General features: G+C 35.2%; 2 protein-coding genes across 6 annotated transcripts in view; both read left to right on the top strand.

The window, feature by feature from the left end:
• RNPC3 (RNA binding region (RNP1, RRM) containing 3) lies at positions 1-27,707 on the top strand. Of its 5 annotated transcripts, none has more exons than XM_025996315.2 (15): positions 1-344; positions 2,414-2,461; positions 7,292-7,410; positions 8,367-8,450; positions 9,187-9,298; positions 10,647-10,715; positions 12,145-12,287; positions 16,123-16,248; positions 17,300-17,451; positions 20,602-20,763; positions 22,016-22,110; positions 22,198-22,256; positions 24,095-24,227; positions 24,929-25,000; positions 26,001-27,707. In XM_025996315.2, the coding sequence occupies exons 1-14, from the start codon at positions 150-152 to the stop codon at positions 24,986-24,988; spliced, it is 1,557 nt and encodes a 518-aa protein (XP_025852100.1). In that variant the 5' UTR covers positions 1-149; the 3' UTR covers positions 24,989-25,000; positions 26,001-27,707. The 5 variants fall into 5 exon arrangements, with proteins under 5 accessions (XP_025852100.1, XP_025852102.1, XP_025852101.1 ...); XM_025996317.2 differs by having other exon boundaries at positions 7-344; positions 17,303-17,451; XM_025996316.2 differs by having other exon boundaries at positions 8-344; positions 27,501-27,707.
• LOC112918226 (pancreatic alpha-amylase) overlaps positions 27,491-27,707 on the top strand; it is a 71,530-nt gene continuing 71,313 nt past the window's right edge. The window contains exon 1 of the mRNA XM_025996321.2: positions 27,491-27,575. The gene's annotated coding sequence lies outside the window, so the exon portion shown is untranslated. The remainder of the gene's footprint in view (positions 27,576-27,707) is intronic.

Below are 27,707 nucleotides of genomic sequence, written 5' to 3'. Positions count from 1 at the left end.
AAGTCTCGCGAGAAGGAGACCATCTATCGCGGTACTTCCTTGTTTCCAGAATCCCTAGCGCGAGGCGGAAAAACACTCATTTCCCTCAGCCTCTGTGGCCGGGCGCCTTGTCGCTGCAAGCTCTTCTCGCGTCGCCGTCGCCGAGGGAAATGGCGGCTCCCGAGCAGCCGCTCCCGCCCATGTCCAGGGGATGCCAGAGCTCCGCCTCGCTCTCTCCGCCGCGGGGCGACCGGACCCTTCTTGTGAGGCACCTGCCGGCCGAGCTGACCGCCGAGGAGAAAGAGGACTTGCTTAAGTACTTCGGGGCTCAGTCGGTGCGCGTCCTGTCGGATAAGGGACGGCTGGTAAGGGCGCGCCGGTCCCGCGCTCCGGAAGGCCCGCGGCTGCTGGCGCCTCGGGGGGACGGGGGGGAGGGCGGCTGTGACAGCTGGAGGCCGAGCCGAGTGCGGAAGTGCGCCGGTGGAGCGGGGTCGTGCCCGTCCGCGCTCACGTCCAGACGTCGTGAGGCCGCGGGAAGCCGCGGGGGCCGGCGCCTGTGCTCGTCACGGCGCTGCCGGACCGGGCGGCTGAGAGTCGGGGCCCGAGGAGGCAGAATGGCGTCTTGCCTCCCCTCACCCCCCGGGAGAATCTCCACACTCCTCCGAGTTTGAGAGCGTTTCCTTTGGACTCCGAGTACTCTCGGGGATGAACTACAAAGAAATGTCGATTCACTTATAAGCAGCTGTTAAGACATTCATTAAAGTAGAGGTGAAAGTACAGTAGAAACCTCAGTAAACCGGGTAACAGCATTTCTACTAGATTTTTTAGGAAAAAAATTCTTCATGAAATTTCTGACGGAATCCGTTGGAATAGTATTTTAAGGTTTCTACGTAGGTATTTACGGGATTATTCTATTTACTTTCATATCCGAAGATGTTTTAGGTGGATTTCTCTCCGTTACACTAGTAATGAGGATGTTAAGATTCTGCCAGATAGTCTGTGATTGTGCAAAATATCAGTGGTTTTAGTCTTCTCATGTGGTTCTGGTATGAACCAGCGTTGAGAAGTACCGGGAAGACTGACCACTTGTGATCAAAGTGTCAAGTACACCAGCAAATACTAATATTCTCTGTCGTTAATGTAAGTACTCTTAATGAGGTCATCTTGGATCAGAGTAGACGAAATTAGAATGTGATATAATTACTCAAGCAACTTGTATATGCTTTAATAAGCTCTAGTAACATTATCCGTAGCATAATGATTTATTTACTCTCGACTTACCTTTTTTTTTTCTGATGGCTTTTACACTATTTACAATTTATATTTAAAAATACACTTCTCCCATTGAATCCTTATTATAGGGATAAAGCACAAAGGAACTATGCACTTAGGAATGCTTTTTTGTTGATAAACATTTTTAAACTTTGCATTTGGCTGTACAGAAGTACGCTTAAGATCTTTAGATGTATTATAAATTAAAGATCTTTGGTATATTGGGATAGTTTAAGGGCCATCCTCTGTGTATAGTAGGGGTTTTTAAACTTCTGGTCTGTTAAACTATTTGAAAACATATATAAAACATGCTGTATAAGTGTGTACACCTTTACTTTTTTTAAAAGGTTTTATTTATTTATTCGTAAGAGACACTGAGAGAGAAAGGCAGAGACACAGGCAGAGGGAGAAGCAGGCTCCATGCAGGGAGCCCAATTTAGGACTTGATCCCAGGACTCTGGGATCACGAAGTAAGCCCAAGGCTGACGGGCAACCGCTGAGCCACCCAGATGCCTCTGTGTGCACCTTTATATAAGAGCCTCCATAGCTACCAACTCAAGGAACTCTGATTCAAAAAAGATTCAGAACTACAGTGCTGAAATTAATGAACAGTTACAGTGATCTCGATTTTCCATGACTTTATTAATTTGTGAAATAAATAACTGTCAACTGGTAAAATCAGACTTCTTATGAGAAACTGAAATTGTATTAGAAATAATTTGTTCGGGGGATCCCTGGGTGGCGCAGCGGTTTAGCGCCTGCCTTTGGCCCAGGGCGCCATCCTGGAGACCTGGGATCGAATCCCACGTCGGGCTCCCAGTGCATGGAGCCTGCTTCTCCCTCTGCCTGTGTCTCTGCCTCCCTCTCTCTCTCTCTCTCTCTCTCTCTCTCTCTCTCTCTGTGACTATCATAAATAAATTAAAAAAAAATTTAAGAAATAATTTGTTCGGGATCCCTGGGTGGCGCAGCGGTTTGGCGCCTACCTTTGGCCCAGGGCGCGATCCTGGAGACCCGGGATCGAATCCCACATCGGGCTCCCGGTGCATGGAGCCTGCTTCTGCCTCTGCCTATGTCTCTGCCTCTCTCTCTCTCTCTCTCTCTCTCTCTCTGTGACTATCATAAATTAAAAAAATAAATAATTTGTTCCTTAATTCTTTTTCAGAAACATACAGCTTTTGCTACTTTCCCTAATGAAAAGGCAGCTATAAAGGTATGACTTTATTATTATTATTAAAGTTATCAGCAATTTCCTATTCACTAGTTTGGTCAAAAGTGAGACATTGTTGAACTGTCGTTTTCAAAAGCAAAAGTTTCTGTATTTCAGGAGTTTATTCCACAGACTGCATTTGGTTTATTCTCAAATCTTCCCCAAAGTTTAGGTATTTAGATGTAAGAATAGATTAACTTAAAGCAAATTAAAATTGAATTGTAATTTTATATGCAAGTAAAGATAAGTTCTAAAGAATGCAAAGATTAATAACTTTTAACTGCCACAGATGTTTTCAGTATTAAAGGGAACATACATTAAAAAATAAATCCTAGAGATTCATTCACGAAGGAGGTGACATTTGAGGTAGACCTTTAATGATTAGTTGGATTTTGAGCAGAAAACAAAGGGAGATGGGCCTGTCAGGTGGAGAGAACACTAACTGAAGCTATAGGGCATGAAAAGTTGTAAGAGCAAAAACTAAGGGTTGAGATGGAACTAGGACATGGAAAGTAGGTTGAATTTAAATTTGGGTGGGAGGAAGGGATTGAATTTTTAGTAGATACTACTTCCGGCATGTGCACACATAGTCACAATTTGAGCTGCACAATATGGTCAGGCCTCTGAAGATGTGGTAGATTAGATGAGGAAAAGATGGGAGGTAGGACGGCCAAGTGGAAATTCAAGGTAAGAGAACTCTTATAATGGCCAAGGCAAGATAAAGGATCCTGATAAATCAAGAAAAAGGCAAAGGGAAGGAGTAGGTATATACCTGATAGAGATTGAGTTTGCAGGCCTCGTGATCCCTATTGATACACAGCTCAAGAAAGGGAATACTTAAGATTTTTGGACTGAGGTATTGGGTTATTACATTAGCTGACAGGGCAGGATTCGGAGGATGTTTGCAAAGGTAGGTAATGAATTCAGATGTTAACTTTGAAGAGTCATTTAGATACTTCTATGGAAAAAACTTTTAAAGATTATTTATTTGAGATGGACTCAGAGCATGAGCAAGGGGAGGGGCCGAAGGAGGGAGAAGCAGACTCCCTGCTGAGTGGAGAACCCCACAGGGGACGGATCCCAGGATCTGAAGTCAGCCGCTTAACCAACCGAGTATCCCAGGCACCACAGAATATTTTTGATGCAGTTAAAAAATATGGCTCTATTGCTGAGACAAGGTCAAATATGAAGTATCTTGAATCAGATGAATGGATGTGGTTGTCCAAGGGAAGATGAGCCAGGAAAGGAGAATGAGAGGGAGAAATTCAAAAAAGAAGTAGAACTAGGAAAAAAAAATCATGGTTGAAAAGAGAAGAGAGTTTTCACAAGATGAGATCTTGTGATGACACAAAATAGGGAACAAATAGTGTATCAATAAAGGATTTTTTTTTATTGTGAAACAATAGAAGTCACCCAAATTCTCATCAGTAAGGGGAAGGGATACCTTTATTCCTAGGCTGGACTACTGTTGGAGAATGAGGTCAAATGATTATGTATTAATAAGTAATGTAGCCTAGGTAAAGTACATGAATAAAGTTGCCACACATCATGTATGAGATGTAACATTGGGTTTTTGGAAATCCAGTAGTACATATGTTGGTTTATGCATAGGAAGAAAATGTAGCAAAGCTGTATACCAAATGGTTAATAAATGCTTTCTGTCGAGGGATTATAGAAGACTTTCACATTATATGTATTTTTTTAACATACAGGTCCCCCCCACCCCCCAGAAAAGATTCTTATATATATAGCGTAAGATGTTATAAATAAAATATGGCAATGAAACCCGTATTGTTTTATGGTCAAGATTAACTTAGAGGAGAGGGTATGGAGCCAGTGTCTTTGGGAAATGTTTATAGTAGAGAAGGAATGAGAAGATGATAGCATCAATATGGTGTTTAGGTTACAGTGTATGTGACTGATAGATTTTTTTAAAAACCAGGGTTTAAGAATAAAGTAGCTGAGAGAATTGAGGAAATTAGTTAATATTAAAAATGAAAAATCATATATCCTGAAAGAGAATAGGTATGATACCCATTTTGCAAACAAGAAAGTTGAAGTAATTAGAGCTTAGATGCCTTTTATTTCAGACAATCGAAGATTCACTGATAATGAAGAGGTCTAGAGTTGATTTAGGGACTTGAAAAATACTGAAACATTTTATTATTTTTTATTGAAACATTTTAAAATGAAAGAATCAAATAAGGATACATAAGCATAGTAAAACAAAATTGTCCCAATTAAGGCTTATAGTTCCATTTATTCAAAAATATGAAATGCTTACAATATGCTAGATGCTGCTTTAGGTCTTGGGATAAATCCATGAATAATATTTACAAAAAAATAGGTAAATAAACACTTATGTCCTCATTGGGGCTCACATTCTCAAAAAAAAAGGCAGATTATAGATAATAAACTTGTTTACTATTTTAGAACATGTTAAATACTGTGAGGTAAAAAGGCAAAAGAGCTATAGGATAAAGAGTACAAGATGGGGACAGTTAAGTTGCAGTTAGGGTGTTTAGAGTCATAGTTGAGTAACAATTTGAAGGAGTTGAAGTTAGCTAAAGAAATATATGGAGAAAGTACATTCCAGTCAACGTAATGACTGGAACAAGGGCACTAGGGTAGGAGAATGCCTGTTGTGTGCAAGTAAGCCAGAATGGCATAGGCAGACAGAATGAGGGGGATGTAGTTAGAATTTAAGGTCAGAGAATAAGAGACCATTTCATGTAGGTACTCTAAAGATCCTGGATTTTATGCTGAATAAAATGGGGAGCTCTTGTAGTATTTTGAGCAAAGCAGTAACATAATGTAACATCTTTTTTTTTTTTTTTTACATTTTTTTTAAAAGATTTTATTTATTTATTCATGGGGGAGGGGCAGAGGGAGAAGCAGGCTCCATGCAGGGAGCCTGATGTGGGATTCGATCCCAGATCTCCGGGATCAGGCCCTGGGCTGAAGGCGGCGCTAAACCACTGAGCCACCCGGGCTACCCTAATCTAACATATCTTTAAAAGGATGTTGTGTTGAGAAGAGATGGGAGACAGGGACGAGTAAAAACAGGGAAATCTGTAAAAAAGTTATGGTAATTTAGCTCAGAGATGATGGCCGTTTAGACTGAAGTGGTAAGAAGTAATTAGGTTCTGGATATATTTTGAATGTAGAAGCAAACGATTTCTTGATGGCTTGGATATGCAATACAGGAAATAAGTCTTACAGATGATTCCAATATTTCTGACAGGAGTAAGTGAAAGAATGGGGTTACCATCAGCTGAAATATGAAAGGCTCCAGATAGAAAACATTTGGGGGGGATGGGGAGAGAACATAGTGGTTTAATTTCTGAAGTGTCAATTTTGAGATGTTTGTTAGACACGTAAGGAGAGCTGTCTGGTATGTTTTCTTGGAGTTTAGGACAGGCTTGGGCTGAGGTTATAAATTAGGGAATTAGGAGCAATGTGGGCATGGAATTTAAATTTAGGATGGTGATTAGATCACTAAGAGAGCTAGAAAGAGGACCAATAATAGAACCCTGGAGTATGCCAACTTTCAGACTTCAAGAAGGCACAAACCAAGAGATCACAGTAGAAGCCAGTGAGCTAGGAAGAAAACTGCAGGAAGTATGTGTTGACATCAAGCAAACAACATGTATAAAGGAGAGAGCGATCAACTGTATTAAATGCAACAAAATGAAGATGGAAAGTAGACCATTGCGTTGGCAGTACAGAATTTGTCATCTTTGACAAACAGTGCCAGTGGACTGATGATAAGACATAAGGCTTACTGAAATGAGTTGGAGACTGCATGGGAGGAGAGGAGTTTTAGGTAAAAGACTTGGCTAACTTTTGTTTTTTAAGATTTTATTTATTTGAAAGAGAGAGTGTGCACATGCATTAGAGAGCACAAGCAGTGGAGAGAGAGAGAAGCGGGCTGCCCATCCAGTAGGGAGCGCGGTGTGGGGCTTGATCCCAGGACTCTGTGATCATGAACTGAACCACCCAGGTCCCCCGGCTTAGATAATTCTTAAGGAGTTTTACTGCAACTGTAATTGAAAGGAGGGGAGCAAAATGGGATCAATAGATGAATAAAAACAAAGTAGTATGGGAGAAGTTAGAGGCATATTTGTATGCTAATATGGATGATTCCGTACAGGACAGAAAATTAACAATGTACTTAAAAACACTCCCCATACAGAGTGGAAGAGAGACTCTTGAGTAGATGGAGGGTGGGATTTAGTATACGAGTCAAACAATTAGATTTAGGTAAAATTTGGATAGTTAATACCTTAACAACAGAAAGTAGACTCCTTTGCTGGTAGATGGGAATTATGATGGCAATCTGAACTTCTCATCTGGTTATTTCAATTTTCCCAAAGTAGGAAGCAAAGTCCTAGGCTAAAAGGATGGGAAAGGAATGTTATGAGGTTAAGAAACAAGGAGAAAGTACAAAATAATATTCTAAGAGATTAGAAAAAATGAACTAAAAATGTAATAAGTATGGCATCATTAAGTTTCACCCCCAGATTTGCAATTGTGATCATGACCTTAAAGTGAATCTAGGCTGATTATGTATGTTTTTTTATTTTCGGTTGCTATTTTCAGTTGCATAGGTGAAGAGGGGTTTGGGTTTATCCAGATTTTAGTTTTGCTAAGTGGTAGGAAGCAGTCCCTTAGTAAATGACAAAGGCTAAGCACCTGGAGATTAGAAATGATAGCCAGAGATATATTAGCAGTATTCACAAAGATCATGTATAAATTATTTTGGAGATATTCTCTAACAAATAATTTTTTATCGCAATTATCAAATATTTACTCTTGTTTTTCCAACTAAAGGCATTGACAAGACTACATCAGCTGAAACTTCTAGGTCATACTTTAGTTGTTGAATTTGCAAAAGAGCAAGATCGAGTTCATTCCCCATGTCCCCCTTCAGACCCTGAAAAAAAGAAAAGGTATGTAGTTAGGTTTTCCTAATATTTTAAAGTGTTTTTAAATCAGTTGTATTGGGTTAATCAATTGGGTTTCATCAATTGGGTTGTTTTCATACTAGCAAGTAAATAACTTGACATAATAAATTATATATGTTTCTGTTTAATCTAGTATATTTATTTTGTTCCTAATTGTGCATTAAGAATCTGAGTGTTCATTTAATAATAAGAATTAATCAGTGTGAAGTGGGAAGAGGGTGGGTGAAAAGCATTCAACTTTAAGTGGAGGAATATAACTAGTATAAAGTCCTTGTTGTATTATAGACAGCAAGGTGTCATGAATAGGCATGGCCTTTGGTTCCCAGCAGTGACTCTTTGTAATTATAAAGGCTTTACAAATTTGCCCTTCCACTAGTGGTTCTCATAGTAGTCCCTGGGCTAGCTGCATTATGTAGGATCTTGATTGGAATACAGATTCTTGGACCTTACCCTAGTTCCACTGAATTTGAAATTTGAGGGGTGGAAGGGGAAGATAAGGCTCAGCAGTGTGAGTTTTAACCAACCTCCTTAGTGATTTTGATGCACATTAGAAACATTTGTGTATCACTGTTGTATACCATGTGAACTTCAGGGTTGATTTTTTTTGGCGTGTGTGTGTGTTTTTTTGGTTTGTTTTGGTTTAATTATTTTTTGTCTGTTTTGTCAGTGAAATTTATCAGACCATCTTCATAGGGTTTCATTGAAGAATAAAAAGAATAAATGAAAATTTGTGCCTAGTTTGTCTGGAATAGAGAAGGAATAGTAAAGGTTGAATCTATTTCCCTTTCTTTTTGCTATTTGCTTGAGAAATGGTTTAAAGTTTTATTTATTATGGAACTATTTTCATAATACTCTGTTTAAAAAGATAATATGTCTTTTCTGTATGCAATTTTTTACTCTATTTCTAAAGATAAAATCAACTTTAATTCTGTATTTTCTAGATCTGATGACCCTGTGGAAGATGATAAAGAAAAGAAAGAACTTGGTTGTATAACCATAGAAAATGGAATTGCACCAAACCATGGGTTAGCGTTTTTTCTCTGTTTTGTTGTTTCTGTTTTGTTTTGTTTTGTTTTGAGTACGTATATATAGATGTGTATATATATTGTGAATAAAATATTTCAAAGGATATTTTATTATGGCATGTATATTTTCAATATATTGATTAAACATTTTGAGTTATTAGAGTTTATCACTGAATTTGGATCCATTAAAATGTTAAGAAAATAAAATAAGCTCTGGTAAGAAATACCTTACTTTTCACTAGTGCATGTGAAGAAAACAAGTTTCTTGTTCTTTTTTAAAGTTTTTATTTACTTGAGAGAAAGAGAATGCTCAGGCATGTGCACACGTACACGAACCTTGGGGGACGTGGGCAGAGGAAGATGAAGAATAAGACTCCCTGCTGAACAGGGAGCCCAAAGGCAGCTTGATCTCAGGACCCTGAGATCATGACCTGAGCCAAAGGCAGGCACTTAACCAGCTGACCACCCAGGTGCCCCAAAGCAAGTTTCTTCTTAAATGTACTTATTTGGAATTATTAGGAACAAGGTAAAAGTACTGAATTATTTGAGCAGTTATATACTTCCCAGGTGCCCCAAAGCAAGTTTCTTCTTAAATGTACTTACTTGGAATTATTAGGAACAAGGTAAAAGTACTGAATTATTTGAGCAGTTATATACTTCCTTAGGTTACCTAAAAATAAGTTATTGATATGAAACTTATTTAAAACATGATAAGCATTTTAAATATATTTTTTAGGCTGACTTTTCCTCTGAATTCATGCCTCAAGTATATGTACCCACCACCTTCAAGCACAATCCTAGCAAACATAGTAAATGCTTTGGCAAGTGTGCCGAAGTTCTATGTACAGGTAAGTAGAATGCAACTTACTTTCCAAAAATAAATGCTTGAATAGCTTGATAAGTTTTTTTCCATGCTAATTTTTATGCTTTTCATAATAGTGTTTGTTAATCAGACTAATTCAGACAGGCAATGATATTACAATTATTTAAGGATATCTTCTCAGCTTGAGCTGCTATAACTAAGTACCGTGGATTGGGTGGCTTATAAACAACAGAAAATTATACCTCAGAGTACTGGAGATTGGAGCTCCGAGATTAGGGTGCCAGCAAGATTGAGTTCTGGTGAGGGTCCTCTCCTGGGTTGCAAATGGCTATTTTCTCTTTGTATCTTCACCTAGCTGAAAAGAGATGAGATAGCTCTCTGGGGTCCCTTTTATAAGAAACCCTAATCTCATTCAGAGGAGTCTATCCTTATGATTTAATTATTTCCTAAAGACCCTACCTTCTGATGCCGTCACATTGAGGGTTAGGTTTCAGCATTTGTATGTGGGTTAAGTCCATTGCAAAAGGTAATGAAATTTACTGCAGTCAAGTAAATGTATATATAAACTATGGTGTAAACGTACTAATATGTAGTATGTTAATACTAATAAACATAAGCTAATTTGGGAAATAAAACTTCTGGCAATTTTTGTTACTTGAGCATATACCTTTAACGTGGAGATTCTTTCTTAAAGGAAAAACCATAATAGATCCCTCAGCAAATGCTTGAAAGTATCAACAGTAGTAAGATACTTTGAAGTACAAAATACAGGTGTTACTTATTTTTTTATTTTATTTTATTTTATTTTATTTTATTTTATTTTATTTTATTTTATTTTATTTTATTTATTTATTTATTTATTTACTTACTTATGATAGTCACAGAGAGAGATAGAGAGGCAGAGACATAGGCAGAGGGAGAAGCAGGCTCCATGCACTGGGAGCCCGACATGCACCGGGAGCCCGACGTGGGATTCGATCCTGGGTCTCCGGGATCGCGCCCTGGGCCAAAGGCAGGCGCTAAACCGCTGCGCCACCCAGGGATCCCTTATTTTCTTTAATGTACTTTTTGTTTCATAATTCTACAGTAATCAATGGAAAGACAACATTTTGGTAGCATTTACATTGCAAGAACATGATATTTTTAATAATGAAAATAATGAGTGTTTGTAGAACTGACAAACATTTTAGGAAAGCGTAATCTTTTGAGATATACAGGTGGTGGTAATAGCCCTTTTTTGTGATAAAGCAAGAAGTGGCCAGCCTTTGCACTAAATCAGGAGTGTTACTGCAAAGTTTTAAAGTACATAAAATCTAAGATGTGAGTTGAATTATCATTTTACTATGTGATTTTCAATGTTTTGCTGCTTTAAGGTGCTTCATCTTATGAATAAAATGAATTTGCCCACACCATTTGGACCAATAACGGCACGACCTCCCATGGTAAGAAATATCTTAGAATTTTAAAGATTCATGGGGTGCCTGGGCGGTGCAGTCAGTTGAGTGTCTGACTCTTGGTTTCAGCTGGGATTGTGATCTCAGGGTCATGAAATCTAGTCCTACGTTGGGCTCCATCCTCACTCAGCAGAGTCTGTTTAAGGCCATCCCCTCACACACCCCCACCCCCTACCTCCCACTCCTGGTTAAATAAATAAATCTTTAAAGAAAAAAAAAAAAAAAAACTTTGAAGGTTCAAAACTTCTCTTCTGATGTGGGATTATTGAGGCTGACCTTCACAAATATTGTGCCACTAACCTCTAATGAGCTTTGAAATTAAGGGGCAAATTTAAGTTATTATGATAATAATAGTCGGTTGAAGACCTGCAACTGTAGGGGAAAGCCAGAACATGAAAGAGAGGCTTTTCGTAATAGAGGCTGTCATTTCTGCCAGTGTTGTTCAGTCCTTGACTCAGAACATTTTGCTATTTTATAAAATAATTACATTTAACTTAATTATGTAAAATTTCCATTGTTCTGGTTTTATTGCATATGGAGTTTCATTTGCAGAAGTCAAAAGAAAGATAGCCAATAATTTTTATTAGAATATACTATGCAGATACATCAATTTTAGATGGCAATCTGTGTCTGTTATTGAATCATTCTAGTTACTATTTTGTTATAGTCCTTACTACTTGTTTAGATAATAGCAATGAGAAAGTAATTTGAGTCCTGACACTTAAATAGAAAATTTGCTTTTCTATTATGTATTGCATATAGACTGCTTTTCTAATATATATATATACCATTGGCTTCATAATTTTTCTTTGTATTCCCAACACCTCAATGTCTACCTAGTACATTACAGGAATATTCATTAAGATTAGGCTAACTGCTACAAACAAAAAACTCAAATCTTAGTCACTTAAGTATATATAGCAGTATAAGTTACTTGTGCATGTCAAGTCCATTCCAAAAGTAGAGCAGAATGATGTCTTACTCTTAGTCATTCAAAAGACCTAACTTTTCTTCACTATGTGCATTCCCAGATTGATGAGGGCATTACCATATATCCTGCAGATCAAGAAGGAAGAGAAGACTATGGGTAGATTTTTTTTTTTTTTTTAATGTTAGCATTCTGTTGGCTAAAACTCAGTTACATGGTGAATCTAATTTTTTTTTTTTTAATTTTTTTTGGTGAATCTAATTATAAAAGAGGTTTGGAGATTTATTCCAGCTAGGTGCCAAGGAAGAATAAACAAGTTTTGTGATCAACTAGCGGTCTTTCTGTAGCAGGTGTTCCCTTAGTATGTGTTGAATGTGTGAAAGAATATCATTAGGGAGAAAGATGAGAATAACCTATCTGAACAGAAGTGGTTTTTCTATCCTATAAATATCATGGATTACCATATGAATACCATCTTCTTTTAATTAGTATGAAGACTATATGCCATTGCATGCACCTCTTCCACCTGCATCTCCTCAGCCACCAGAGGAACCACCTTTGCCAGATGAGGATGAGGAATTATCAAGTAAAGAATCAGAATACGAAAGCAGTGATGATGAAGACCGACAGAGGTTTGTAATATCAAAGGATATTTGTTTAGATTCTAAGAACAGATATGAGAAAGAGATTGTTTTTGCTCTTCTTAAATTTTGCCTGTAATACTTCATAATTTGGGGTCATTAGAATTTTTCCCCAACTCCCCCAACCCCTCAAGCATATATAATAGGAATAGGTATAGATTAAGATCTGATGGAGGACGCCTGGGTGGCTCAGCAGTTGAGCATCAGCCTTTGGGTCAGATCATGATCCCAGGATTCAGGATCAAGTCCCGCACCCAGCTCCTTGTGGGAAGCCTGCTTCTCCCTCTGCCTATGTCTCTGCCTCTCTATCTCTCATGAATAAATAAAATCTTTAAAAAAAAAAAAAAAAAAAAAAAAAGATTAAGCTCTGAGACTCTGCATCCAGACCTAAGGAGAATTTTAGATTATGAGTAATTTTTTAGATTGATAATTATGGTATTATAAAATGCAGTTGATCCTCATAATTTGTGGATTATGTATTTGGGAATTTGTCTACATGCTAAAATTTATTTGTAACCCCAAAATCAATACTTGTAGTGTTTTTATGGTCTTTTGCAAATGTGGGTATGCAGAGAATGGTGAAAAATTGGAGTCACTTGGCATGCACATTCCTAGATGAGGTCGAGCAGGGTGACATTCTGTCTTCTTACATTAGCTCCCATACTATAAACAAGTATCCTTTTTGTGGTCTGTTCAGTACCAAGCCTTTCACATTTTTATGCTGTTATTTGGTGATTTTGCTATTTACAGTGGTCCCCAAGCAGTGGTCCCTAAGCATAGCGTTAAAAGTGCTAACGTTTCCAAAATCAAGAAGGCTGTGATGTGCCTGACAGAGAAAACATGTTAGATAAGCCTTGTTCAGACTTGAGTTATAGTGCTGCGGATTATGAATTCAGTGTTAGTGAATCAACTATACGTAAAATAAGGTGTCCTTAAGCAGAGACAGATATGAAACAAGGTGTGTGGGGCGCCTGGGTGTTCCAGTCGGTTGAGTGTCTGCCTTCAGCTCAGTTGTGATCCCAGGGTCCTGGGATGGAGCCCCACATCGGGCTCCCTGCTCAGCGGGACCCCTCTTCTGCCTCTGCCGTTCGCCCTGCTGGTGCTCCCTGGTGCTCTAAATAAATAAAATCTTAAAAAAAAAAAAAAACAAAACAAGGTGTGTATTGATCAGTTGGTGAAATTCTAGAGCATAGGCTTGCAGGTCCCAATCCTGACTTTCCCCTAGGGGCATTGATTCATTATTCACTAATTATTTATGGAGATTTATAAAACATAACTATCTCAAAGAATAAGAATAGATTATATTCATATTTTTTCCTTCTTATTCCCCTAAATTTTATTCACCTCAGAATAAATTTCCAGAGCATTTCTGTGGGATTTTATACAAAACAATTCGTACTAATGCAGATTAACTTTTTTATCGATGGTTCTTGACAACCTACATATATTTTATTTAAATATTCTGGTGGGGATCCCTGGGTGGCGCAGCGGTTTTGCTCCTGCCTTTGGCCCAGGGCGCGATCCTGGAGACCCGGGATCGAATCCCATGTCGGGCTCCCGGTGCATGGAGCCTGCTTCTCCCTCTGCCTGTGTCTCTGCCTCTCTCTCTCTCTCTCTCTCTGTGAGTATCATAAATAAATAAAAATTAAAAAAAATATATAAATAAATATTCTGGTGAAAAGCAGTAGTTATTAATAATGTTTAGATGTATAATCCACAGCATAGCCTAGAACAGGAATTGCTAAACATTTTCTGTATAGAGCTAGAGTTTTGTTTTAATAGGAAAGCAGCTATAGGCAATACCTAAGCGAGTGAATATGGCTGTGTTTCAGCAAAACTTTCTGTTTACAAAGAGGTAAACAATTCAGCTGGCTGAATTTGGTCCTAGGGCTATAATGATATAATTGATATCCTCTAGCCTAGAAGACTACTCTGGCCATATGAAGGGAATCCTTTCTCTTTTTTTTTTTTTTTTTTTTGAGATTTTTCAAATTTTTAAGTGATTGTTAGACCCAGTTTGGGGCTCGAACTCACAACTCCAAGATCAAGCATCACCAACTGAGCCAGCCAGGCACCCCAAATGATGAGAATCTTAGGTAACTGTATAGAAGTCAGATACAGGAAGTAGTTGATAGGAGTCAAAACCCAAGCAGAGAATCCAGGCAATATTTACAAATAATCAGCAACAGTGTGGCTATTATCTCGTCACTGTTAACTTAAGCACTGGCTCAATAGACATTCCTTTTGGAGAAAGAGTTAAAAATATAGGTGGTGCCAAAACTACAAAAATGGTGTGAATAGAGGCGTTTAGGAAAGCTGGCAGTTCTTGATAGACTGTAACTTTAACTTGTTTCTAAGTAAACAACATTATAAAGTATTGCGTTGGGTTAATTACAAAATCTCTATAAATTTTACTTTCTTTATAAAAATAATGATAGTAATCAGGAATGCTTTATGCAGACTGGCCAAAATCTTTTTTGTTTTGCTTTGTTTATTTGGGTTTCTGTTTAGGGATGTAGTGAGGAATTCTGCAAGTAATTCATCTTGAGTAATGAGAATAGAATCCTTGCAAGAAACAATCTCTGGTTTCATGCTTTTCTACTATCTTCTGGAAATCTAAAAAACAAAACATATTATTCAGCAAATATTTATCTTATGCTGGGCACTGTTGAGAGACTTGGTATATTTTGGGTGAGCAATTCATGAGTAGAAACATGTTTTGTATAATTGGATTTATTCATAAAATTTTGGGTAAACCTTGATCGTTAAAAAGCCTTACAAATGTATAACGTGTTTACATTTTTTTTTTGTCATTTAGTTTAAAGCTTATTTTAACCACATTCTCCTTTCTTGCATTTTGTTTGCATGTTTATTTTGCTTTTAAATTCTACAAATGTAACAGAAATAGAGCTGTGACTACTGGTTTTGAGCTTGTGCTCAGTGGAAACACTGTATCTGATTCTGTGGAAGATACAAAAATGCCTAGACAAGATCTATTTGCAATATCACACATAATGAGGATAAACTGGGTACAATGTATTATCACACCTTGATAATTACTTAAAAAAGCAACTTCAGAGTATAGTATTGAAAACTTTGTTCTTAAGTAAGTTATTTTGTTTGTGTATTGATTCATGTGCAACAATTATGAAAATGCTTTAAAATAAAAATAACTTCAGCTTAGGCTCTTTTTAATTAGAATAAGAATCAAAATAATCATACTGTATTTGTAAGGTATTTTGAATATCAGTCAAGAAAAGTAATAAAGTTACATATGTTACTATATCCTGTTCAACTTTTTGGCATCAAATGCAGCCATTTTATTTGGACAACTAATAATTTTCATAATAATACATATTTTTAACAGATAAATGGAGAAGCACCTGGGTGGCTCAGTTGGCTGAGCATCTGACTCTTGATTTCTGCTCATATCATGCTCTCAGAGTTGTGAGATAACTTCTCATTGGGCTCCGGGAGGCTACTTAAGATTCTCTCTCCCTTCTCCTCCTCCTGCTTGTGTTGTGCGCAGAGTGCCCTGTGTGTGTGTGTGTGTGTGTGTGTGTGTCCCAAATAAATCTTTAAGAAACAAAAAGATAAATTGAAACTAAGTAAATGACAAGTTCCTTTTAAAGTAAAATGAAAGTTGGCCAAGGAAATTTAGAACTTGAGCTTATTTTAAATTATCTTAATTGATCGTTTAGAAACTATACTTCTATGTAAATCCTAACTTACGATGTAACATGTATAATTTATATTTATAGTTTAATTATACTATGTGCTTCTACATGAAGAATTTCTGTTTTTACTTACTCTTTTCATAATGTAGAATGACCAAACTAATGGAATTAGCAAATCTTCAGCCCAAAAGACCAAAAGCAATAAAGCAGCACCATGTGAGAAAAAAGCAAAAAATAAAGGATATGTTGAAAACACCTTCATCTGCTTCACATGGGTAATTTTGTTTTGAATTATGAAATAAGATTTTTCTGTATAATTTGTCTATTTGCTTTACTTGTGTCGTTTATAAACAATTACGGCAGACATTTTACTTGCCTGTTTGCCGTGGAATTCTATGTACTTTAATAATCACATAAAATTAATATTAATTGCAATTTTAATTTCATTTAGCTATTCTACCATGTAAATTTCACTCAAACTTGTAAGTAACTTCATAAATTGAGAATGTGTTTGTTAGAAATCTTTTTTCCCTTTTAATGTCTTTAATCTGTGTTTTTTAAAATTTAACATTAAGTATAAATATGATCTATGTTTCTCACCTGTGTATGTCTTAATACTGCAATCCCATGCTTTTGATCTCTGTAGCAGCACTGAACAGTTAAAAATAACGTGAACCAAATTCAGTTTTCCAGTAGCCACATTAAAGGAGTAACAAAAAAATAAATAAATAAATAAAAAATATAGGAGTAACAGGAAGCAGATGAAATTAATTTTGATAATATATTTTATTTAACCCATTATATCCAAAATATTTCAGCATATAATTAATATAAAAATTACTGATATGTCACCTTTTTTTGTACAGAGTTGTTATAAGTCTAGTGTGTATTTTATGTACTTATATTTTAATTTGGCAGCTATATTTCAAGTGCTCATTAGCCATACATGTGGCTAGTGGCAATTCTTTCAGAGAGATAGCTTTCTTATATAGTACACAGTACATAAAAATGCTTATATTAAACATTAAATGAATGTCTTTGTATATTGGTAAATATCCTTAAGTTTGGATTCAGTAGTCCCCAGGTACTGTTTCTGTCATTAGTGAGTGATATCCCTTAATCTTAGTCTTCTAGTCTAAATAGTAATTTAACAGTATTCATATTAGAAAATTTGTTGGGGTTTCTTGAAGTGGTAAACGTAAGTTTGTGCAATGCCTATAGTATTATGAATACTTTGTCAGTGTTAATTTAAGGTAAATATGAGTAATGTGTTACTCAAGATTTTATTTGCATTTGCAAAATAATGTTGTCACTATTTATAAACAGCAGTTTACATCCAGTGCTGTTACCTTCGGATGTGTTTGACCAACCACAGCCTGTAGGTAATAAGAAAATTGAATTTCATATATCTACTGACATGCCATCTGCATTTAAGAAAGATCTAGAAAAAGAACAAAATTGTGAAGAACAAAGTTATGGTAAGTATATTCTAGTTGTTTATATGCTATGTAAAAATTCTTCTCATTCTGCCTTTTTGTTAGAATTAAATTTTAAAAATATGCAGTTAGTCTTTTTTATTTTTTATTTTTTATTTTTTTTTCAGTTAGTCTTTTTTAATATGGAATACTGTCCATTTTGAACTTTTTCATATAACTAAAAAAAATGCTTAATGATGAGACCATCACTGTTGCCTTTTGCTAGTAATGAACTTCAGGGTGAAATTTAGTCTGGTTTTTGTTGTTTACACTAAAGATGCAATAGAACAATTATTTTTTTTTCATAGATGTGATATTCTGTGGCTTTATTAGTATATTTATATTATTGATAAGTAAACAAGCAATGTGACTATTGTGTGTATTGTAGATTTAATGTAAAATTTTTTTTTAATCCAAAAGACATAGATTATTTACTAAGATACTATTCTTAAGTTTAAAGACAGTTTATTGGGCAGCCCGGGTGGTTCAGTGGTTTAGTGCTGCCTTCGGCCCAGGGTGTGATCCTGGAGACCAGGATCGAGTCCCATGTCGGGCTCCCTGCATGGAGCTTGCTTCTCCCTCTGCCTGTGTCTCTCTCGGTCTCTTTCTGATTCTCATGAATAAATAAAATCTTAAAAAAAAGCTTATTAAAATTATAGATATTTATTTGTTTTAGGCATTAATTTGATACTATAGTGGCATTCCTTTGTTTAATTTTAATTTCATAAAACAGATTTCTAGAAACAGTAAAACAGGAGCTTATAGAGTAAAAATTTAAAAGGTTAACACCTCAAACCCCACTTTCCCCTATCTCACTACCATTGTTAATAATTTAGAATATAGCTATTCATCCAGATCTTATCCCTGTACATGTGTAAACACATTTTCTCTTCTTGTTTTAAATGAGCATCATGTTTTGTGTAATGTTTGTCATTGACTTAATATTGACTTATTGAAATCATACAGCATAACAGCTTTGTGCTGGGCACTAAAGGACAAGTTAGATGTGGTCTGTGATCTTTAGGAGTTTAAAGTCTAGTGGGAGTAGCTTACTATATCAACAAAAAATATATACCTTATTTTTTTAATGGCTGCATTATACTACATAATATAGCTACATCAATCTTTAATTATGCTCTGTTGATAGAAGTTGAGGTAATTTCTGTTTTTTTACTATTTGAGAAACTACTCATCGTACATTTTTGCACATATATCTTTGACCATTTGTGTGAATATGAGATTATAGAGTTCCAGTAAGTATTGCAAATGTAGCGAGTGAAAAACTAATTTTAATTTCTTTCTCATGGTTAGAATGCATTGCCTTTTCAGATAGCTTCTTGTTTTTTTCTCTTTCTTAGGGAAATAGATAATTTATTTAACAGCTAAACCTTATTTGTAACTTTACAGTATTTCGCTGTATGGTATGAGGCTGCCGTTTGTACTCTTGTCCTGGCCCTATTGGCATTAGAGGTGGGCTTGGGTCGGCCATTGGACCATAATCTCCTCCAGAGGGGCAGCATGTGCAGAACCTCTGCCCCAGAGCGCAGTGCCTGTGGAGCATATGACAAATATTGGCTGTGAGACAAGATGATCCAAGTAAAAATGCATGGTGCCAATGTCTAAATATTAGCTATTATTGTTTGTTTTTTAAGATTTTATTTATTTATTCATGAGAGAGAGAGAGAGGCAGAGACACAGGCAGAGGGAGAAGCAGGCTCCATGCAGGGAGCCCGACATGGGATTCGATCCCGGGTCTCCGAGATCAGGCCCTCCACTGAAGGCAGCTCTAAACCACTGAGCCACCCAGGCTGCCCTATTGTGTGTTGAATAAATGAACAGTACCTAGGGCACACAGATGGCTCCATTTTTGTTTCAATATATATATATATTTTTTTTCTTTTTGAATATTTTTCTTCATGTTAATCACCCTTAGACACAATATTTTTGTTTTTTTAAGCTTAAATTACTCAGGGGTCTAGGTGATTTTGACAGGGTGACAGTCCTCCCATTCAACATCAGTGTCAGGTAGCAATGTTGAAGTAACAGTAGAAGCAGTCTTAAGTTTTTCTCTTATGGATGCTTTCAGGCTACAGGAAGGAGATCTGTTTCTATAACAATTTTTTAACATTATTAAGAAACTTTTATGATCTTAAGTGTAGCATGTTCTTTGCATCATGCTCATAGCTTTTTAGAGTGTTTTTTGTTTGTTTTTTGGTGGTATGACTAATTTTTCTAGTGAACATTTAACCCTGTCCTTGCTGTGCCAGTTTAATTTCTGCAGTGTTTTTGAATTTTCCTAATTGAATAATTTCTTAAGTATGAATACTTGTTTTCCTTTACTACTTGTAAAGCTTTTATGAAGCTTTTTTGGTAACGTCAAATGGAAATGACATGATTTCATCATAGGTACTGATCTTAATCTTTTAATCATCTTTGATAAGATTGAAGGCTGTTTGATATTTTGATGTGGCACTCTGAAGTCTTCAGACCCATTGTATAAATAATCTTGAATGATGACATTTCATTACAGTAATGAAGTGCAAATTTCTTTCATGTAATTATTAATAATTCACAGTGAATAGGTTAAACAAAATATTTATTATTGACCCCCACCAACCTTCATTCTGCCAATCTTGCCAATACATTTTATTTTTTTAGGTGCCCCTCTGGCACCTCAAACTAATAAATACATTGAAAATGAATTCATTTTCTTTCCACTTTGCAGGCCCTATAAGTAGCACCACAAAGCAGCTGTTTGGCTGTTAGCTTGTTTAGTGTGGCTGTTTTCATATTATTGTGGCAGAGCTTAATAGCCATGACAGAAACCATATGGCCTACAAAGCCTAAAATATTTGCTATTGAGAAAAATACCAAAGTTTTAGTGCCAAAAGATACCGAATTTTTTTTTTTAAGATTTTATTTATTCGTAAGAGACACACAGATAGGCAGAGACATAGGCAAAGGGAGAAGCAGGCCCTACGCAGGGAGCCCAACATGGGACTCAATCATCACACCCTGGGCCAACAGGAGGTGCTCAACCGCTGAGCCACCCAGGGATCCCCGCCAAAAGGTATCTTAAAATTAAAAATGGAAAACAAAGCCTGTTTTAAAAAGTGGGAATTTTTAATAGCTTATGTTAATGTTAACTTTCAGATTTGCCTGCTCCTGAAGGTGATGCCCCCAATGTAGGATTTGGAAAAATCTTCCCCAAACCTAATTTGAACATCACAGAAGAGATTAAAGAGGACTGTGATGAAATGCCATCAGAATGTATTTCTAGAAGGGAGTTGGAAAAAGGCAGAATTTCTAGAGAAGGTAACTTCATGAAATAAATGTTTATTTCATTTCTTTGATGTGTCAGAAACAACAAATTTCGTGTTCTTTATTTTGATTAAGGCATGTATTTCAACACATCTTTCCAGTTAATGTTTTTAATCACTGCTTTTGGTTTTAATACCCATATTTTGTAGGGAGGAAAGTCTCTCTCAATACAGTGTTTTCAGTTTATTAGGAAAAAAAAATGTTTTCATTCCTAAAACTTTTTATATAACATTAAAAAAAAATCAAGTGACCCATTGTCTGGAGTTTTGTGTTCCAAATACAGTGGATATGTCATCATAGTTTTGTGTTTGAGATGCACGCAGTGCAGTTTAAAAAAGAATAGTTTCAATTATTTGGTGGTTAAAAGTCTGTGTTTAAGGATTTTATATCCTAACGTGATAGATTTTTTTTACTTCTAAAGAAATTTTCTGGGCAGCCCAGGTGGCTCAGTGGTTTAGGGCCGCCTTCAGCTTAGGGTGTGATCCTGGAGACCCAGGATCAAGTCCCACGTCGGGCTCCCTGCATGGAGCCTGCTTCTCCCTCTGCCTCTGTCTCTGCCTTTCTCTCTCTCTCTCTCTCTCTCTCTCTCTCATGAATAAATAAAATCTTGAAAAAAATAAAGAAATTTTCCTGTTTTGTACTTTTTAGGAAGTTATTTAGAGATTGACATGTAACATTATAATTTTTCCCATAAAAATGGGGAATAAACTTCCAATTAGCATTTTCGCATAGAACATCAGTTGCCAGGAACTGATTATTGAACTACCAGTAGCTATATAGGGATCCAGAAGCCACAGTTTATATGAAGTACTTAATTAGGTTTGAGTAATTTATTCTCCTGTTTGACCGTTGGTGCCTGGTGGTTTGGGAAATTGACTTTAAGTTAAACAGTGACACAAATGGTTGATAACGTACTTATCTGCTTCAGGTTTTTTTTTTTTTCTTCAATCTTTTTAATAAAGTAAAAAGCTTTTATTGTAAAGGAGCTTCAATAGTAGATATTTTATTGGACAAATTTTAGTTATGCTAGATGGCCTGAAATTTTTAAGCTTATTTGCATATTATCAATTCAGATTTTTAATTAGTGTTTTTATTCATGACATTGCTATTAATGGTTATTATGGTTGTGACAGTTTCATAATGCTTTATTTAGTGCTTGTATTTGAATGTTGTTAAAGCTTTTCTTTGAGAAAATTAATGAAAAAATCCTAATTTATATCCTCCTTTTGTTTTGTTTTTAAATAAGAAATGGAAACACTGTCAGTTTTCAGAAGTTATGAACCTGGTGAACCAAACTGTAGAGTTTATGTAAAGAATTTAGCTAAACATGTTCAAGAAAAGGTAAGTTGAAATTTGTAAATTGGCATTATTGTTTTACTTCTTTTTTCCTGAACCTTCTTACTTGTCTTTTTCTTATTAAAATTCTAGGACCTTAAATTTATTTTTGGGAGATATGTTGACTTTTCATCAGAAACACAACGGATAATGTAAGTAGGAGTCATATTCTCAAATTATGTTTTGTTTTTATCCATTATGAATTAGCTTTTCTTAAATCCCAGCACTTTCCCTTTAGAGATAAAAATTATAGGAAGAAATTGCTCTTACCTGTTACATGATTTTAACAATACACACACTGATATTTATGGCTGAGTTCCCATAAAATTTTATACAAACAGCCTAAATTGCAGCCCTAATCCCCATTTCTAAATTAGTGGTTCTCAAACTTTAACCTGCATAAGAATCATCTGGAGAGCTTGGTACTGTTTCCTAGGCACATCTAGGTTAAGGTAGGGCCTATGAATTTATATTTCTAAAAAGCTCATTGATCATACCAAAACTGCTGGTTTAAAGATTGCACTCTGAAAACTACTGTTTTAATGACTCATTCAGCAGTATATATAGCAATCCAGCAGAATTTTTCAGATTCTTAACTTTGACAGTAACTTCCCTTTGTTTAATTAATCTACGTTAAGCAAGGCTCCCGATTTTATGAGTGCAAAAGATAGGAATATGATCTGTAAATGCTATAAAAGCTAATATGTAGAGTTAAAATTTTGTTCTTTAAAATGCCATAGTTAGCTCCAAAGTATAGAAGATCCTTGGCCATATAAGTTAGAAGTAGAGAAAAGTAGAAAAGGTAGAGAGATAGACTTGAGTGGTGGTAAAATGGAGGAGTAACTGGAACTAGTTTTGTTTTAATCTTTTAAATCTTAGCTAGCTTGTTTATACTCATTAGTGGCAGAAATCTTTCCTTATCAGTCTACCAAAAGTTTCTTTTGCTAGGCATGCAAAATACTGGCCCTTTATTTTTGTTGCTACCTTAAATCATGATTATAAGATACAGAAAAAAAGTATATACGTATGAAATGTTTTACGTACATAAATACATACTAGTTTACGTCTGTTTTTTAGTATTGCTGCAATTAGAATTTGAGGGGGAAAATAATTTTATATGGAGAAAGCTATATACATCAAATGATAAATTATAGTTTTCCCAAAATTTTTGAAAAATGAATAATTATGGAATAATAGAACATTATACTTGGAATAAAAAAAAGTCTGGCTTGTATTTCTGCTCTAGTTTTAGCTATCGGTATTACCTGGAAGCGTCACTCATAATCTGTAGACGTCACCTGTAAAATAATGATTTTTGACTAGATGATCAATAAGGTCCCTTCCCTTTCTACTCTGAAGTTCTGTGTCACTTTTCTGTAGTTCCTTTCAGCCTTTCTATTCTTGGTTATTTAATTGTTTTTTTGTCATGTGAGTAAACAATATTGAGTTGGCTGTATGAAATTTTTTAAACATAGAGATATGAAATAAAGGTTTAAGTTTGCTTTTGTAGTTTGCAGTAATTTTTAAATTACATAAATACATTTAACATAGCTTAGAAGGATAGATACAAGGTCATTATCAAACTTTTATTACTTAGAATCAATTTTAGAACAGAATACAAAACATAATTTTATAAAGTCTAATGTTTTATTCAGACACAATCATTTTTACTCTGAAATAGCAAGCATTGGGCAGCCCTGGTGGCTCAGCGGTTTAGCGCTACCTTTGGCCCGGGGTGGGATCCTGGAAACCTGGGATTGAGTCCCATGTCAGGCTCCCTGCATGGAGCCTGCTTCTCCCTCTGCCTGTGCCTCTGCCTCTCTTTCTCTTTCTCTCTCTCTCTCTCTATGTCTCTCATGAATAAATAAATAAAATCTTTAAAAAAAATGAAATAGCAAGCATTTTAAATGTTTAGTACATTTCTGTTCCCATGCTCAGAATTGTTTGACATTCTTTAAATCAAAATCTCTTTTTCTTCCTTGACTTCTAGGTTTGATATACGTTTGATGAAAGAAGGTCGCATGAAAGGACAAGCTTTCATCGGACTTCCAAATGAAAAAGCAGCAGCAAAAGCCTTAAAGGAAGCTAATGGATATGTTCTTTTTGGAAAACCTATGGTGGTTGTATCCTTTAAATAATCCATTCCAAAGAAAATGTGTTTTTTAGTAGAAACTAAAACCTGAAACTAATTTTTATGTTATCTTTTAGAAATCTCAACCGCTGGTATTCTAGCTTGAGATACTCCGTTATAAACATACTTAGCTGAGTGACATGGCTGTTGTTTAGACTTTTATTAGAAAATAAAAGAACCTTAGCAGCATGAGATTATTAGAATATCTAAACATTTCATTTATATAGCTCAGAAGTACATTTTTAGGCTAAGCCTAAAAGACTAAACTATCTAAAGGTACACTTGTAGTCATTATAAAAGATACAGTTCATTGTAGTTTTTAATGTTTTATTGTAGTATAATTCATATTTCTATTTGGAAATTTTAACAACCAAAATGTATACTTGGATTAAAGATTTTGCTTCTAGTAGTTAATGCAGTTTGCAAACTAGAAATCCATGGGATAGATGAAGTGAAGATCCAGGTGTAAAAAATGATTATAAAGAAAAAGTAAAATTTTTTACTTCTGCAAATCATGGGCAGCAGACAGGAGGCGCTCAAAAAAAAAAAATATTTGATAGGCGGCTGAGAGTAGGAAAACAAATATAAGAGTTAAATTTTAAAAACTACTCCTATCCTACATTAGGAAGTTCTTATTTATCTAGAGAAGATTACTGTCATGTTTGTGAAGAAACCTTAATTTATAAATATTAGCAATTTGCTCGATCTGCTAGACCAAAACAAGATTCTAAAGAAGGCAAAAGGAAGTGTTAAAAATTAGTAAAGGTAAGTGTGAATATAACAGAATAAAAGAACAAGACTTTCTTGAGATAAAGTTAAGGATAAAGCTTGATAGAGTGGTAATTCAGGTATCTTCTGAGGTTTTTAAAAGATAAGATCAGTTGATCCATCTATCCATCCATGTCTGTTTCACTATGTCACTATCTCTGCAATCAATTCCCAATAAATTTCAGAATTATAACTACCGAATAAAACCCATCTGTTTTTAAAAGGAAGTTTAGAGAATGAATTTATGAGGGGACTATATGTCTTTGTCTTAAAACTTTTTCAGTTTACAGGAAAGCAATGGTTCTTAAACTTTAACATATCTTACAGTCACCTGAAGGGCTGATAAACCAGTTTGCTAGGCTTCCCCTCACCCTCACCCAGAGGTTCTGATTCAGTAGGTCTGGAGTAGGAGCTTTGGGTCGTCAACCATGCCAGTTTTCCTGTGCTGAGACTGGAAAGCCGAGACAAATTGGTTGCTCTTAATGGGGCCTAGGAATTTGTATTACTAATTACACATGTCACAGAAATGTTTACATATTTTTTGTGGAATGAAATCTTGTGCTTTTTATAGGAGTAATTTAAATGCATACTTATGTAATTTAATGATTAAAAATAATAGAATTAACCATTTTAAAGTTCTAAGTTTGTATAATTGACTTAAGAAACAAGTAGAAATATACCTTTTGTTTTATTTTAAATCTTTCTACCTTTATAAACTGGAAAAACATGAAGTAACTCAGTCAACAGTACTGATGTTAAGCTGAAAAAATTATATAACTAAATAAGGGAAAATTTTGCTTAATGTTATTCCTTTTGTGAAATGCCTTGAATATTTGAATTTTATGAAGTATCTATACTGATTGAATCAGAATTCTTACAAGTACCTTAGTGGAACAGTTAAAATAACAATTTTCAGTGTGTGTTTAAAAATATCATTTATAAATCTAATGTAAAAATTGAGAAAAAAATTAAACTGCATTCTGCTGTTCTTCTTTAGAAGCATTCCTGCGTAAATACTGCTGTAATACTGTCATACAAAGTGTATCCTTTCTTGTTGTATCCTTTTTGGGGCAGTGTTTTCTGTTTTTCCTAGAAATGTTTTGTCCCTCCCCCATTGATTCAGATTAAGCAATATTTTTTTATAACTTATTCAGAAGAGATATTTCTAAAATTATCAGTGTTGATTGGACAAATCATTTATGTCCTTTTTAGATCTGTTAATTTTCTGTGCTATTCTTGAGGTTATGTAATTTTTCCAGGGAAAGTTAGTGAATCAGGTCAACTTATTTACTTGGAGAATGTATTCATCTGTTTTTACACAGAATTTAGTCTTGTTTCTTATATTTATGTATTTCCTAAACCTAATTCAGTAACACATGCTTTCTGTTTTATGATGTATCTGGCTTAGGTGTTGTATATAACATGTTATAAAAATTTGGAAAAAGGACTTTTTTTCTTTTAAAAAAGTATATATACTGAAAAGAACTGAATTTCTTTGTAAATTCCAAGTAAGAGAGCAGACCTCACATCTGAGGTTTTATTATTGGTATCTCCTTTGAGATAGCAAGTAGAAGTATTTTTTTTCCCCTCTTTTTCTAAACAAAACTAAAGGGATAAGAAAAGAGGAACAGAGGGAAGAAGACATAATGTTGACTCAGGGTAGCACATTAAGTGGAACCAAAAAAAAATAAAAAAAAACAGTCCTGGTAGGTATATGTAGTAACAATGGTTTCCAGACTGGTTGATTATCGGAATTCCTCGAAACCATGATTCTTAGTCATGACCACATTTTGGAATCACCTGGGAAACTTAAAAAAAATAAAAAATTAAAAAAAAAATGATGATGAAATAAAAGGCTAAAAATGTACTAATGCCTAGGTTTCTCCCCATTTTGATTTAACTAGTCTTGGTGCACAGCATAGATACTGGAATTTTTCAAACCTCCTAATGTGTGACGAAGGTTGAGAACCACTGAAGAAGGATTTTTAGATAGATTCCTGGACACTCTCCTAAAACTAGTAAATCAGAATTTCTGGTAATGGGACCAAGAATCTAATTTGAAAAGATTTCTTTAGTAATTCTAAGGGATGACCAGTTTGGATACTAGCTTGTTAGAGTAAAATGGTTAGATACTTAATGCCAACCTAGTCATTCAATCTCCTGTAAGTAGGAAAATCAAGAATTGGAGCCTCTGCACTTCTTGCAAATCCTGCTATTGCTAATACTATGAAAACAATGAAAAATTCTGTTAGTAATTATTGTCACATTAAGAATACAAAAAATTACAGATACTGAAATTGCTATTTTTATAGAAGTTAAAATGTTTTATTTTTTAATGTTTTAATCAGTTTCCTTATAAACAATTTATTTAGACAATTAAAAGTTTGTAGTACTGACATGATTCACTAATTTTCTAAATATGAATGCTTTTAGTTATTTTAAAACCAATGAACTGTTTTACAATCATTATTTTTAATGAATTCTTATGGTGTTTTAGGTTCCTTTTGATTCCGTGTCTTCCAACTGCTTTCCAAATTTAAGGAGAAGAAAATGACACCTGGTCTATGGAACTGTGCGTAACAGCTTTTAAAGTATATTTAAAAGTTAAAAAATCTATATGCATTAAATCAGTTTATTGGAGATATATTACATGTATTTTAATCATCTTCCTCCTATATAATAAATTATTTTCTTTCCAATAAAA

Source organism: Vulpes vulpes, chromosome 3 (genome assembly GCF_048418805.1).
Source record: "Vulpes vulpes isolate BD-2025 chromosome 3, VulVul3, whole genome shotgun sequence".
Classification (NCBI taxonomy): domain Eukaryota; kingdom Metazoa; phylum Chordata; class Mammalia; order Carnivora; family Canidae; genus Vulpes; species Vulpes vulpes.
Note: the sequence above shows the minus strand (reverse complement) of the source record. Positions and strands in the feature narration are given on the sequence as shown.

Coding starts and splice junctions, on each gene's coding strand:
- RNPC3 (XM_025996315.2), top strand. CDS start 150: ATGGCGGCTCCCGAGCAGCCGCTCCCGCCCATGTCCAGGGGATGCCAG. Junction 2,462..7,291: donor ATGAAAAGGCAGCTATAAAG/GTATGACTTTAT, acceptor TTCCAACTAAAG/GCATTGACAAGACTACATCA. Junction 12,288..16,122: donor GATGATGAAGACCGACAGAG/GTTTGTAATATC, acceptor TTCATAATGTAG/AATGACCAAACTAATGGAAT.